Source organism: Sinocyclocheilus grahami, unplaced genomic scaffold, assembly GCF_001515645.1.
Source record: "Sinocyclocheilus grahami isolate Dianchi unplaced genomic scaffold, SAMN03320097.WGS_v1.1 scaffold324.1, whole genome shotgun sequence".
NCBI classification, from domain to species: domain Eukaryota; kingdom Metazoa; phylum Chordata; class Actinopteri; order Cypriniformes; family Cyprinidae; genus Sinocyclocheilus; species Sinocyclocheilus grahami.
Window position 1 is genome coordinate 865,218 of NW_015505503.1, and position 13,242 is coordinate 878,459.

At 37.2% G+C, this 13,242-nt stretch overlaps 1 protein-coding gene across 1 annotated transcript in view; it reads right to left on the minus strand.

The window, feature by feature from the left end:
• LOC107602286 (growth factor receptor-bound protein 2-like) overlaps positions 1 to 11,389 on the minus strand; it is a 22,113-nt gene extending 10,724 nt beyond the window's left edge. The window contains exons 1-4 of the mRNA XM_016294746.1: positions 11,303 to 11,389; positions 4,040 to 4,137; positions 3,837 to 3,969; positions 3,212 to 3,360 (exon numbers count right to left, since the gene is read on the minus strand). Coding sequence (XP_016150232.1) covers positions 3,212 to 3,360; positions 3,837 to 3,969; positions 4,040 to 4,137; positions 11,303 to 11,389 — 467 coding nt within the window. The remainder of the gene's footprint in view (positions 1 to 3,211; positions 3,361 to 3,836; positions 3,970 to 4,039; positions 4,138 to 11,302) is intronic.
• Between the last annotated feature and the right edge of the window lie 1,853 nt (positions 11,390 to 13,242).

The following is a 13,242-nucleotide window of genomic DNA, read 5'->3' on the forward strand; positions in this document are numbered from 1 at the left end:
AACAGTCCAAGGATTTCTCTTTTTCTTTTGTTCTTTGATATACATCAATGACAGACTTCAGCAGGTTTTACTTTAAAATCAGTGCTGTCTCTTTAAAACCCTGACGCATATGACGCGGTTCTGACACATATCTGATTTTCTCCCAACTCTTTACGGTCATTTATAATTTATTTAAGACTCCGTTTACAAGGTAACTCGCCAAAACCGCGCATTTTGACATAATTGTGTGTGTTTTCGTGCGTTGAAGCGTTACTGGTGAGCTGTCTGAAGCGGCTCAGCGTATGTGTATCCGAACGTGCAGCCTTTCAAACTATACTTCACTGCACCGTTTTGGCAGCGTAACCCCAGGTGTGTGTCGCCGAATTCTCGGGTTATGAAGAATAAAGAAGGGAAAAGTTAATCTTCCGAAATGAAGCAGCAAAATCTTCTCAGGTAAAAGTTATTAGAACCGTGTCTAGGGACAAGCTGGCCATCACACTGCTCTGACCTTATCAGTCCGTTTGTATCTATTCGATTTGCTCGTCATCATGATGATATGGTCTTCAGAAACAGCTAATCTCTTTAAAAAAACGGGCTGTTGTTCCCACTAGATCGCATTGTTATAATTCGTAAAAGTTGTACCTGCCAACTGGCGACTGACACTGTTACATGGACTCGCCAACGCTGATTTTTACTCACATTTGGCGCTTGGCGAGTGTTAATTTTAGGCCCTGTGCGTACATCTTCACTCTGTTGTTTATGGGGGGGAAGTCGTGGCCTAATTGCTAGAGAGTCGGACTCGTAACCCAAAGGTTGCAAATTCGAGTCTCAGGTCCGGCAGGAATTGTAGGTGGGGGGAGTGAATGTACAGCGCTCTCCCACCTTCAATACCACGACTGAGGTGCCCTTGAGCAAGGCACCGAACCCCCAACTGCTCCCCGGGCGCCGCAGCATAAATGGCTGCCCACTGCTCCGGGTGTGTGTTCACTGCTGTGTGTGTGCACTTAGGATGGGTTAAATGCAGAGCACTAATTCCTAGTATGGGTAACCATACTTGGCCACATGTCACGTCACTTAAAAATGATGAGAGAATTCACTCAGCGAGCGCGCACACTGAACAAAACTCTGGCGTTTCAGCGATGACTCATCTGAACGCCTCTTGATTGGTCATTTCATTAATAAGCTCAACATACATGTTGATTGGTTATAATGCGCAACACTGTAAAAACGAGTAAAAAGAATCACCATTATTTAAAAATGGAATTTCTCTGGATTTACAAACCCTTGGGAACTTTTGGGATAACGTAAGAACACAACTGCATGAAATATATCACACTGTGCAAGTGGTTTTTGGATATTTTATTACAAAAATCGTGCATATTGTGCCTTTAAGCAACACTTATTTTGATTTTAGAAAAGGGACTTTGAATGGTGGACCATGTTCCCGAGCTTCATTGCGTGTCATTACATGGGTTTCAATTCTCTCTCAAGCAAATATTAGTCAATTATTCATTCATTCATTTGTCCTTACGCCTTTGCTACTGTACACAGGACAATAATGAAACTCGCTCGCACTGAGACCAATGAGGAAGAGAGCGGGAGGAACAAACCAAACCATCTACATGTACAAACACTTCGAGCTCAAACAAGCTGTCTGGTATCGAAAGGGCAACACAGCGTTCCCACGAAAATGATCAGGAAGTTAAAATTGATAAAAAAATAAGAGATTCTGTAAAATGCACAAGGAGGGATTAGGAAAAGTAAACAGACCTGAGAACCTGAGACCAGAAGTAATCATTGAAATGTTCAGATTAGAGCTCACACGACAGCCTCAAGGCTGACAGAGTAGAAAGTACACTTGGTCTGCTGTGAAAGCAAATATATTATCAACCATATAGTAAAAATATTGCACTCATTTTAATTGGTTTTTACTTGTTTTTTTATATACTACCATTCAAAAGTTTGGGCACTGTAAGATTTTTCTGTTATTATTATTATTATTATTAATACTTTTATTCAGCAAAGATGCATTAAGTTGTGAAGTCACAATAAAGACATTTTTAATGTTATAAAAGATTTCTATTCCAAATAAATGCTGTTCTTTAGAACTTTATTTTCTTTAAAGAATCCTAAAAAAATATCACCATTTAAAAAAAAAGGGTCTGAATACTTAGGACCATGTGATATTTCAGTTTTTCTTTTTTAATAAATCTGCAAAAATGTCAACAATTCTGTGTTTTTCTGTCAATATGGGGTGCTGTGTGTACATTAATGAGGAAAAAAAATTAACTTAAATGATTTTAGCAAATGGCTGCAATATAACAAAGAGTGAAAAATTTAAGGGGGTCTGAATACTTTCCGTACCCACTGTGTGTGTGTGTGTGTGTGTGTATATATATATATATATATATATATTAAGCAGCACAACTGTTTTAAACACTGTTGATAAGAAATGTTTCTTGAGCAGCAAATCAGCATATTAGAATGATTTCTGAAGAATCATGTGACACTAACAACTGAAGTAATGATTCTGAAAATTCAGCTTTGCATCACAGGAATAAATTACATTTTAAAATGTATTAAAATAGAACCAGTTATTTGAAATTGTAATAATATTTCACAATATTACTGTAAGTTTATTGTACTTCTTATCAAATAAATGTAGCCTTGGTGAGCACAAGAGACCCCAAACATTTAGACAATGGTTTACATATATATTTACAATATATCTGTATACAGCTGCTGAATTAAAATGTAAAGAGTAAATACTGTGGAAAATAATTCATTTACAAGTATATGATATATAGACAGTGCAATATCCATTTGTCAAAGCTGTTGGTATATTTAGCAACTGACACTAGGGCAGAACAGCAGAATATAAAAAGGATCAGGGTTTGGGAGTTCAATTCGTTTCCAGGAATCAGGTCAAAACACTGATTCACTGGTCTGGGTGTTATTTTAAGCTATTCTGATACATAAATATGCAGATGTACATTGCGAGCGATGCCATAAACGAACGCCGTCTCTTCACTTTGACTTTGCTTTCTGATGCCAGTTTGAATTCTTGAGCGATACTGGAGACGCTCACTCCTGCTGCTCAAAGATTTCGAAACATGATTATAGTCAAGCTCCTCAAATATACTGGCAGATTCGTAAAACCGATGTCAATGAAGGAAAACACACACCAGAGGAGTTTCTCCCACATTAGGGAAGTTATACACATTATACTTACAGATGCGCCTTCATCTCGATGTAGTTTTTAGGAATGAAACCGTCTTTGCCATTTAGTTCTGCCTTATACCAGTTCTGATCACATTCTTCATTTAATACCTGCCAATAAAAGAGAAGACGATTAATATCGATTAAACATGACTTATTATCCTGCTGTAATTGTACATTATAGAATCATACTTTAATTTGCATACAGGATTATTCTGTTACAGATAACAGGATCCTGCTGAATTATCACAAGCACACGAGTCATTTTAATCAAGCCCGCTATCAAAAAAGCTAAACATCAGACCAGCATTGGAGAGTTCAGACATCTGTGTGAAAGTGTAATGCAAGAGTAGTCAAGCTAACACCCAGTACTAACCACCTGCATTCTGGTCATTTATCTTATTTTAGCATCAAACGGTGCAATATCCATTTGTCAAAGCTGTTGGTATATTTAGCAACTGACACTAGGGCAGAACGGCAGAATATAAAAAGGATCAGGGTTTGGAAGTTCAATTCGTTTCCAGGAATCAGGTCAAAACACTGATTCACTGGTCTGGGTGTTATTTTAAGCTATTCTGATACATAAATATGCAGATGTACATTGCGAGCGATGCCATAAACGAACGCCGTCTCTTCACTTTGACTGGCTTTCTGATGCCAGTTTGAATTCTTGAGCGATACTGGAGACGCTCACTCCTGCTGCTCAAAGATTTTGAAACATGATTATAGTCAAGCTCCTCAAATATACTGGCAGATTCGTAAAACCGATGTCTGCAATGAAGGAAAACACACACCAGAGGAGTTTCTCCCACATTAGGGAAGTTATACACATTATACTTACAGATGTGCCTTCATCTCGATGTAGTTTTTAGGAATGAAACCGTCTTTGCCATTTAGTTCTGCCTTATACCAGTTCTGATCACATTCTTCATTTAATACCTGCCAATAAAAGAGAAGACGATTAATATCGATTAAACATGACTTATTATCCTGCTGTAATTTTACATTATAGAATCATACTTTAATTTGCATACAGGATTATTCTGTTACAGATAACAGGATCCTGCTGAATTATCACAAGCACACGAGTCATTTTAATCAAGCCCGCTATCAAAAAAGCTAAACATCAGACCAGCATTGGAGAGTTCAGACATCTGTGTGAAAGTGTAATGCAAGAGTAGTCAAGCTAACACCCAGTACTAACCACCTGCATTCTGGTCATTTATCTTATTTTAGCATCACTACATGTGAAAATGGAAATAAAGTGTGGTGAGGTGTTGAAATCTGATTGGATGCTAAATGCTTATGTGGACTGAGGCTTTTTCAGTTGAGGTTTTAGAGAACCACCACTCTGATTAAAGGTGCAAAAGTATTACATACTCACTTCCACAGATCAGAAACTAATGTCTATAAACAATGCTTTTGGAAAATATAAATTCTGAGAAAAAAAAAAAAAATCCACCAAGAAAAATAAGTCATCTAAATGCAAAAACGCTTTAAAAAAAAAAAAAAACAAGCTAAACACACACACACACACACACACACACACACAAAACCAGGCACACACACACACACACACACACACACAAAACCAGTAGGGCTGGGCGATATGGCAACATAATAAAATCTCGATTTTTTTCAGAACGTTTGACCGGTCCTCAACTTGAAAATGTAGTTAAAAAAAAATTCTATCCCAAGTGCACCACACATGAAGTTGTCAGCATGATGTAAATGTTAAACAAATCACTTGTTAAATATCTTTGCAAAAAAGATGCTTGAACTACAATTACATCTTGTACAAACTTGTCTTAGGGTGTTTTCACACTTGGTCCTTTTCAGGGGTCTGAGCACGGTTCATGTGACTTTTTGGCCCATGTGTGAACACTCCAAACGACCTCAGAAGCTAACTGAACCGAGACCATCTCGGGAGGTGGTCTGAGTACGGTTCGCTATCGGCTAAAGGTACGGTTCGCTAAAAATGTGCATTGTGAACACAAATCGGCCCGGGCTCAATTGATTTTTCCATTTGCGAATTCCAATGTAGTTTGGCCATCAGATGTTTCCGTACAAATCAGCTGTTCATAGTGGCTGCTGCTTCTGGCAGATCTCTACAAATTGTTCGCTCACAACGTACACTCGTTTATTTTAATTTCAACCACTTCTAAACTGTGTAAGAGAGATGCGGCTGTGCGCCTTGCCAGTTGAAACTATTTGGTATAGGCTACAAGCGCGCACATCCCAGCGGGGGCTAAACTACACTCTTTAGCATTTGTTTCAACTGTCAAAAACACCCATGGTTCACATAAACGCAGTTGGTTTTGTCTCAATCGAATGTAAAAATCTGGGAAAGAAATTGCATGTGTAACTGATCTGTGCAGTATGTAGTTCTAGTACAGCAGTCTAATATGAGAATCAGTAGAATCTATTATTCATATGAATTTAAAAAAAAAAAAATTCATTTGATTAGTATCTTACTTAAATGCTGCATTTAAGGATAGCTTAATGTGATGATTAAAATGAAAAAGGCTATGATTTAATTGGATTAATAAGCGCTGCACGTTTCAAAGTCGATCTTTATGTAGTTCTGAAAGCGCCACCTGCTGGCAGAGAATGAATTTGCATTGTTTAACAGCCTTTCTGCTGGTTTAAAATAATAATTGATATTAAACCATTAATATAATAATTGATACATTTGATTTTTGACATTACATTACATACATTTTTTCATTAATCACATCCTTTTTCTGTAGAAAATATCTAAAAACCAAAAATATTGTCTGACAGACATCCAATATGGAAAGATACTGATTTGTAGCATTTGGACCAATCAGACACCCTCATATTTAATGAATAATCCAGCAAACCCCCTCACCCAAAAAAAGCAATCTATGTGTTACCATGGCAAGCAGTGACAAATGGCAGATATCATACATTTAACCAAACGAAACCGAGGTTTAGGATAAGTTGTAGACGCCGTTGTAAAATGGGGTTTCACTCAGGTGGTTAACTGACTCATTTTCCATAGCTGCATTCTCTGGTTTCTCTTAACGGTTTCATTCATCCACTTTACCTCCCCTGTGTATGTATGCGTGAGAGTAAATTGTGCTTGAAAATTGATGTCCCTTTTACAATCCGATCTTGTTACATGCTCTAATGTATAAATAATATAATTTTATAACGGATAAATAATTTGAATTAATTGTAATTATTTAGATACAATTCCCTTTTGAGCTAATTTGCTACATATTTAATAATTAACATATATTTACATCAAATGAAATAATATTAAATCAGTATAAAATATTACAATCTTAGCTGATAATTGGTAAGGTCCTGATATATTGTGCATCCCTAAGCCTTACATTATGTTGAGACTGTCAAAACAGATCAGCTTTCAATTTGTCCCAAAAGGAAAGCATGGTGCCTGCATTCATATTCTCTGCATCCTTTTCAACAGCAGTCAAATGTGGGAGGGAAGGTGGGGGGGACCAAATATCTGCCAGGGAACAGACTCAAAACTGCGGTTTGGAGGAAGCAGAGCGTGCAACATCCTTCCGCTGCAAAGATTGATGGGTAGACAACCAAAGGAAGAGGACAGAACGAGAAAGACTGACGACAAGGGATGGACCATTGACCAAAAATGGGTTAGGAACAGTTAAAACGTGGAAACAACCACTAAAATGTCCAACCTGATGCCCATTTCCACTCTATATGGCAACACATGATCATAGAAAACGATGGTGGTGGTTTCCATATGTGGTTTTAGCATCTGGTTAGCACCTTTGTGGTTCACTTTTACTTTATAATTTTGCTTGTGAAGAATATATGAGAAATACAGCCATTTAACATTCCAACTAGTATAACAGTCTGAATGCAGGCCAAATTATACCTGCAAGTAATTTGTTCAGAAACATGCCAGTTTTCATGGATGTTTTCATACATGCAAGCTTTGATAGAACAAATGTTTAAAACATTGTCAGATCATTTCAAATCACCTTTCAAGATGTAAAATAAAAGTCATTTTTGCCAGAAAACATCATACTCCTTACCATTTTTGCAAACAATGATTGTCCTTTTTTGACTCATGCATACAATTTGGCGTGTTCATAACTGGAATTAAGTGGGTGCACATGCAAAAGACGAGAAGACGACGTGTTGGGCGGTTCACGGGACAGTTTCAGTGCAGCAACAAACCCACAAAGAGAAACATTGTGCACTCCTCTTCCCTGATGCATACTTAAAACATAATAGGGTGCTAACAGCTCTCAGCTAAACCCAAAAGACAACGATGAGATTGACACCATCCACTCAGCAGCTTCAATCTGGAGTGAAAGCTACAGATGGCCATCAATTATTTATTTAGAGAGCCTGCATCAAGTTTGGATCTGATCATATACCCAAACACATGCGCAACAAACATATTTCTCACGCATGATGTTAGAGTGACTTTCACGAAGCCGGTCAAAAGAAGTCATGCTACAGCCTATGATAATTATTTTTAAATTATATCAATTGGATTACATCAAAATAAATAACGGTTTTCTGCATTTTAATGACAATTAAACATTTTTTTTTAAATCCCTCCCGTAATTCTCCACAGCCTACTTTAATGCATAAATTAATACATATATAAAGGACTGAAATTTCAGCCACCACCAAAAACAAACAAAAAAAAAAGGCACAGAGGGTGAAAATCTAATCACAAGTCAAAATTGAATAGAAATGTTTTTTTTATATGGCGTGCATATAAAATAATTTAGATTTAAAACTCCATCTAATAAAATGAAAATTATATATTGACAGGAAAGACTCATGTGATAGATCCAAACGGATATGTGCAACATCAAACTCATCTGCAAATTCTGTTTTTACTCTTAGACGAGTGCCAGTCTGAAATTAACAATACCAAGAGCAGAAGTTCACAAGATCAAGAAAGATTGTGTAAAGGTCTCACAGCCCTTTAATGCGCAAAATTAAATACATATAAAAGGGACTAAATTTTCACCCCCCCCAAAAAAAAAAAAAAAAAAAAGGCACAGAGGGTGAAAATCTAATCACAAGTCAAAATTGAATAGAAATGTTTTTTTTATATGGCGTGCATATAAAATAATTTAGATTTAAAACTCCATCTAATAAAATGAAAATTATATATTGACAGGAAAGACTCATGTGATAGATCCAAACGGATATGTGCAACATCAAACTCATCTGCAAATTCTGTTTTTACTCTTAGACGAGTGCCAGTCTGAAATTAACAATACCAAGAGCAGAAGTTCACAAGATCAAGAAAGATTGTGTAAAGGTCTAGGGACAAATGGTTGTATTGCAATACTGCAAAGCTTAATTTCATATAATAGCAAGAACAGAGTGTATTCACACAAGTAAAATACATCAATCTGAAGTTTCTGGACCAGTCGCAAATGGAACAAGATGGAAGATTATGAGTGAACAAGAGCATCAAGCCAACAAAGCTTCAGGGAAGTGGCCTCATTCTCTCATCTGAGGGAATGATCGTAGAGAGGAAATGAAAGTAACCTAAAAAGTGCATCACGGGAACTACACAAGTGTTCTTGCATAACTGCCATTAAGCTTCAAGAAGCTGCTTTAACATTTCTACGCAAAAGCATGTGATCTCTTTTGTTTGACATTTTCTGTCATCACAAAGGCGACTATCCTCAGACTGAGTGTATTTGTTCCAAAACCTAAAAGCGTGTTTCCAGAACACTTTGGACAGAATAGCAACAATATTACAAATTGGACATTAAAAAAAGATATTTACACATGTGTGATTATTCACAGACATTGCTTTGATTATTAAGTACACAAAAGTTTATAATTTCACTGACAATACTGCAAATATCTGCACACAATATTGCACAAGGTGCAATTTTCTATGGGAACAAATGCAGAAGTAAGCAGTTTATCCCCCAATCAAGTTCTTAATGTCACTAAAAAAAAAACAAAGACATTTAACAAAATGCATGTGTTTTTCAAATAGCAATGCTGGGAGCTAATAATTACTTGCACTTCTCACACACAGAAACAACACTACGCCTACATTGTGACAGATCAAAATTAGATCGTGGCAATTATAATCAGCGGAGATGTCAAGCGTCAGACGTGCACATCTTGATGCCTTCAGTTGATAAACATGCCTTTTCTATTTCTGATGCGCTGCACAGCCACTCCAGCTAATTTACTTTTTCTTAATTTCCAGTAATTATTTTCTTCACAAATATGTGAACTGATTGACACGTCTGTGAATGTGAATTTTATTTATTATATATTTAAATAAGATCTGCCCATCCATAACAGTTGGCTTATGATGTTTTTGGTCTCGCGGTAATTCATCTTTTTTTTTTCTAGTATATTCATATAAATAAACATTATATATAAAACTGGTCTATTCTAGTAAATCCCAAAGTAAGTTTCAAGTGACATAAAACTCCATAACTGTAGGTTAAGATTACTTCAATTAACGCATTTCAAATTCGGAATAGAATTAGCCAAAAATTGTATTATAAACAGTGCTTTCATAGCACCGACTTCATATCTTTTTTTAGAGATAAAATGGACAAACTCGGTCACTCTCAATACCCATAAAAAATGTTCACCTAGTACACACAGTTGAACCTGAAACATCTCATCAGAAAGAAAGAGAACGATTTGCTTTGTTGGCAGTTTTATCAGTGGACACAAGAGTGTTCTTGTGACTGCCTGTTCGCTACACAGGCTTGTGATGGCCTACACTTTCTCTCTCACTTACAAACACAATCTCTATCCATTGTCAAGTCAGTGCTGTGTCAACAGCCCCCAGTGCTCACCCCCGCTTTTAATCAGACTATGGCACAACAGTATTGGCGCTTTCATTTTGTGTGGCAGAGATAATCTCATCCACAGCTGTCGTGGCCTTCTGCTCCAACCAACAGCCGCTGCTTCACAGTCCGAGATGAGAAGACACATCAGGATACCCACAACACAGTGCAACCACCTCTACTTGAGTCAATATCAATGAAGCAATGGTTTGGAATAAGAGCGCTGAAGGAAATGATGCATTTGCAGTCAATTTGACGTCATGAGGGTCAAGGCTAAAGTTTTCATAGACTGACAGAGACAGGAGAAACAGCAATGCAATCCGGAGAGGACTGCGATGCATGCAGGCAGTAGATTATCTGAATGTGTGGATTAATGTTGTGTGTGGCCCATCCAAAAAACAGCGATCAATTCAGAAAGATTAAACCGCTAAATACTATGTCAATTTCTTATGAACAACCCATTGTACTAAATATAAAAACTAAAATATCAATGTAAAGAAACAAATAAAACATAATATATCATATAAAATAATCTAAATCTAATAAATCTAAACAAAAACACAATTTAAATAAAAAATAAAACAAAACAAATACTGAAGTTTAATATTTAGGGTTAACCCCAAGTATAATCAGTATTAAATTAAAATAATAACACAAAAATAAAATTCAATAAACAAAAAATTATATCAAATAAAAAAAATAAATAAATATAAAAAAAGCTAAAGTTGATCGCTGAAGTTTAATGCTTGGGGTTAACCCTAAGCATGGGCAATAATAAAAGTGATGCTTGCCGAAGCCAATGAAAATTTAGATTCAGAAAATGGTGAAATGTAAGCAGGAAATAGCTCTGAAATCATGCAAATAGAGGCCAGTCGCTCATATTATAACCCATGTGCTGTTATTAACACTGCCATCCACGACTTCACAAAGGGTCAGGGCACGCTACACCACCACAGACGTTGATGTGCGCTACAACAAGGCTTCTTTTCATCCCAGCGTCCGCTTTCACAAAGACACCAGTATGCATGCTAGTGTCAGCCTCTGCATATGCCTGACTGGACGACCGCTGTCAGGCTGTCAAACACACACTCAAAGACTCAGCATGACATTTTAACGTCACAGCCAGTGAAAGAGTGCTGAGGAAGGGAATGTATAAGACAGTCTTAATAAAAAACAAAATAAAAAATGTATACATTAAGCCATATGAGGCCGTCTGTCTCAACCCAGTACCTCAGGCCTGATCCTCGGACGCAATTTGAACACAAGAACCCTTCCAAACAAAAACTAACCACATCCAGCAGAGTATCTGGTCTGGGATGCTTCTGGTGTTCAGTTCTGCACATGCTTCCTGAAGAAAGAGGAATGGAGAGGAACATCTTGATTAAACAATCTGACGAATACTCGTATAAATCAACTAATCGCAAGAACCCTAATCTTAGGCTACGTCCACACGAAGCCAGAGCTTTCCCTATCCGATCTCTTTTCTCTCCTCGTCTCAAGAAATATCTGAGTCCACACGAAACCGACACAAAACGATGTAGTATACATGCCAGACCAGTATGTGGCGCTGTAATTCTGCCACAGAGATACACTAAAAAAGGAGAAGACGACTTGGACTATGCACATAAACCTTGCGCGCGGTATACAAACGAACATGGAACAATACATTTATTAATCTGTGTTAATGTTAGTTAATAAAAAGACAATCGTTCAGTGTTTTTGTTGCCGTTACGTGACGCAGCGGTGTCTGACTAGGGGCGAGACGTGGGCTGATGACGTCATCGTTTCAGAAAATATAGTTTTCAGATTTATCCACTCTGGGACCCGATTTTCACTCTCCCAAAATGCCGGATCCATCCGGACGAAACGCCTATACGATCCAAAATGTATGCGTATACAGCTAAACTACGTGTGGACAGGGCCTTAATCTTTAAAGATAAAAAAACAAAGAGATCAAGCACTTCTGATGGCAGCATTTTATTCAAAGTGCTCATATTACTGCAGTGCAGGCAGTGAGACAAATGGACAAAACCCATTTAAATGAAGCTGGCGCAATTATAAAGTTTGACCTCATTACCGATGCAAAGAGTCCTTATTGTACAATTACTCCCAAGAGTCCTTTCATGCAGAATGTTGACTGACTCAGCACTCAGATGTCAGATCAGAGGTGAAGTCACTGCGCTGAATTACCCCTACAGATGAAGAGGCAGAGGTCACGCCGCCACCGCAAATCACAGCAATTACCAGGCTTTGATTACGGTCAAGTGGCATTGTTACAACACTTAAGTTTGCTTGCGAAGTTGCAATGCTGTTCGCGCTGACCCTGGAGAAAACATTCACGCAGAAATGCTAAAATGGAAACTCTGAATGGAGATGATGGCGAATCCTTCTCGACTTTTAAAATGGCATTTTGCATTTTCATTCCCAACAGAGCTCAGCAATCAGAGGCTGCTGCAAGAGTCAATCAGCAGTAATCATTTTCGTCCTGATTCGCAGCTCTCCCGCTGGGACTTGTGATTGCTGATTAAATACAGCTCACTTGCACTCATGCACCGAGAATCCATTTCATCATATTTCAGGGAATTAATGAAGTCTGAAAGTCGCTGCTGCAAGAGTCAATCAGCAGTAATCATTTTCGTCCTGATTCGCAGCTCTCCCGCTGGGACTTGTGATTGCTGATTAAATACAGCTCACTTGCACTCATGCACCGAGAATCCATTTCATCATATTTCAGGGAATTAATGAAGTCTGAAAGTCTTTTTAGAAGAAAAAAAAAATCCCTAAGACAGCCTTACAAGTCTCTATGATAATGGCTCGTGTGCTTCCTCTAACTAAAGAGACTTTTCTAGGGATTCACACTATATAGGTTATTGGCTAATATTTGTGATTTATGACTATTTATCAATATTAAATATTTAAATGATTACTTTTCCCTGTTTTTACAATTTGATTACCTTTGCTGTCATCTAATGCTATCTTAAAGTTTAGCAAAATCATTGAATACTATTTAAAATGTAATCTAAAGCATTAATTTTTCATACTGAACATTATCATTTGGGCTGGGTATCGATTCAGAAGTCCCAATTCGATTCTCAAATTTTTTATTACATTCAGTGAATATAGTTTTAATACAAATGCTATTGATATTTCTAAAAAAAATTAACAGTAAACATCAGTTTACAAATGGTGAATTAATAAAAATAAATTAAGAGCCACAGGCCTGTTTTTT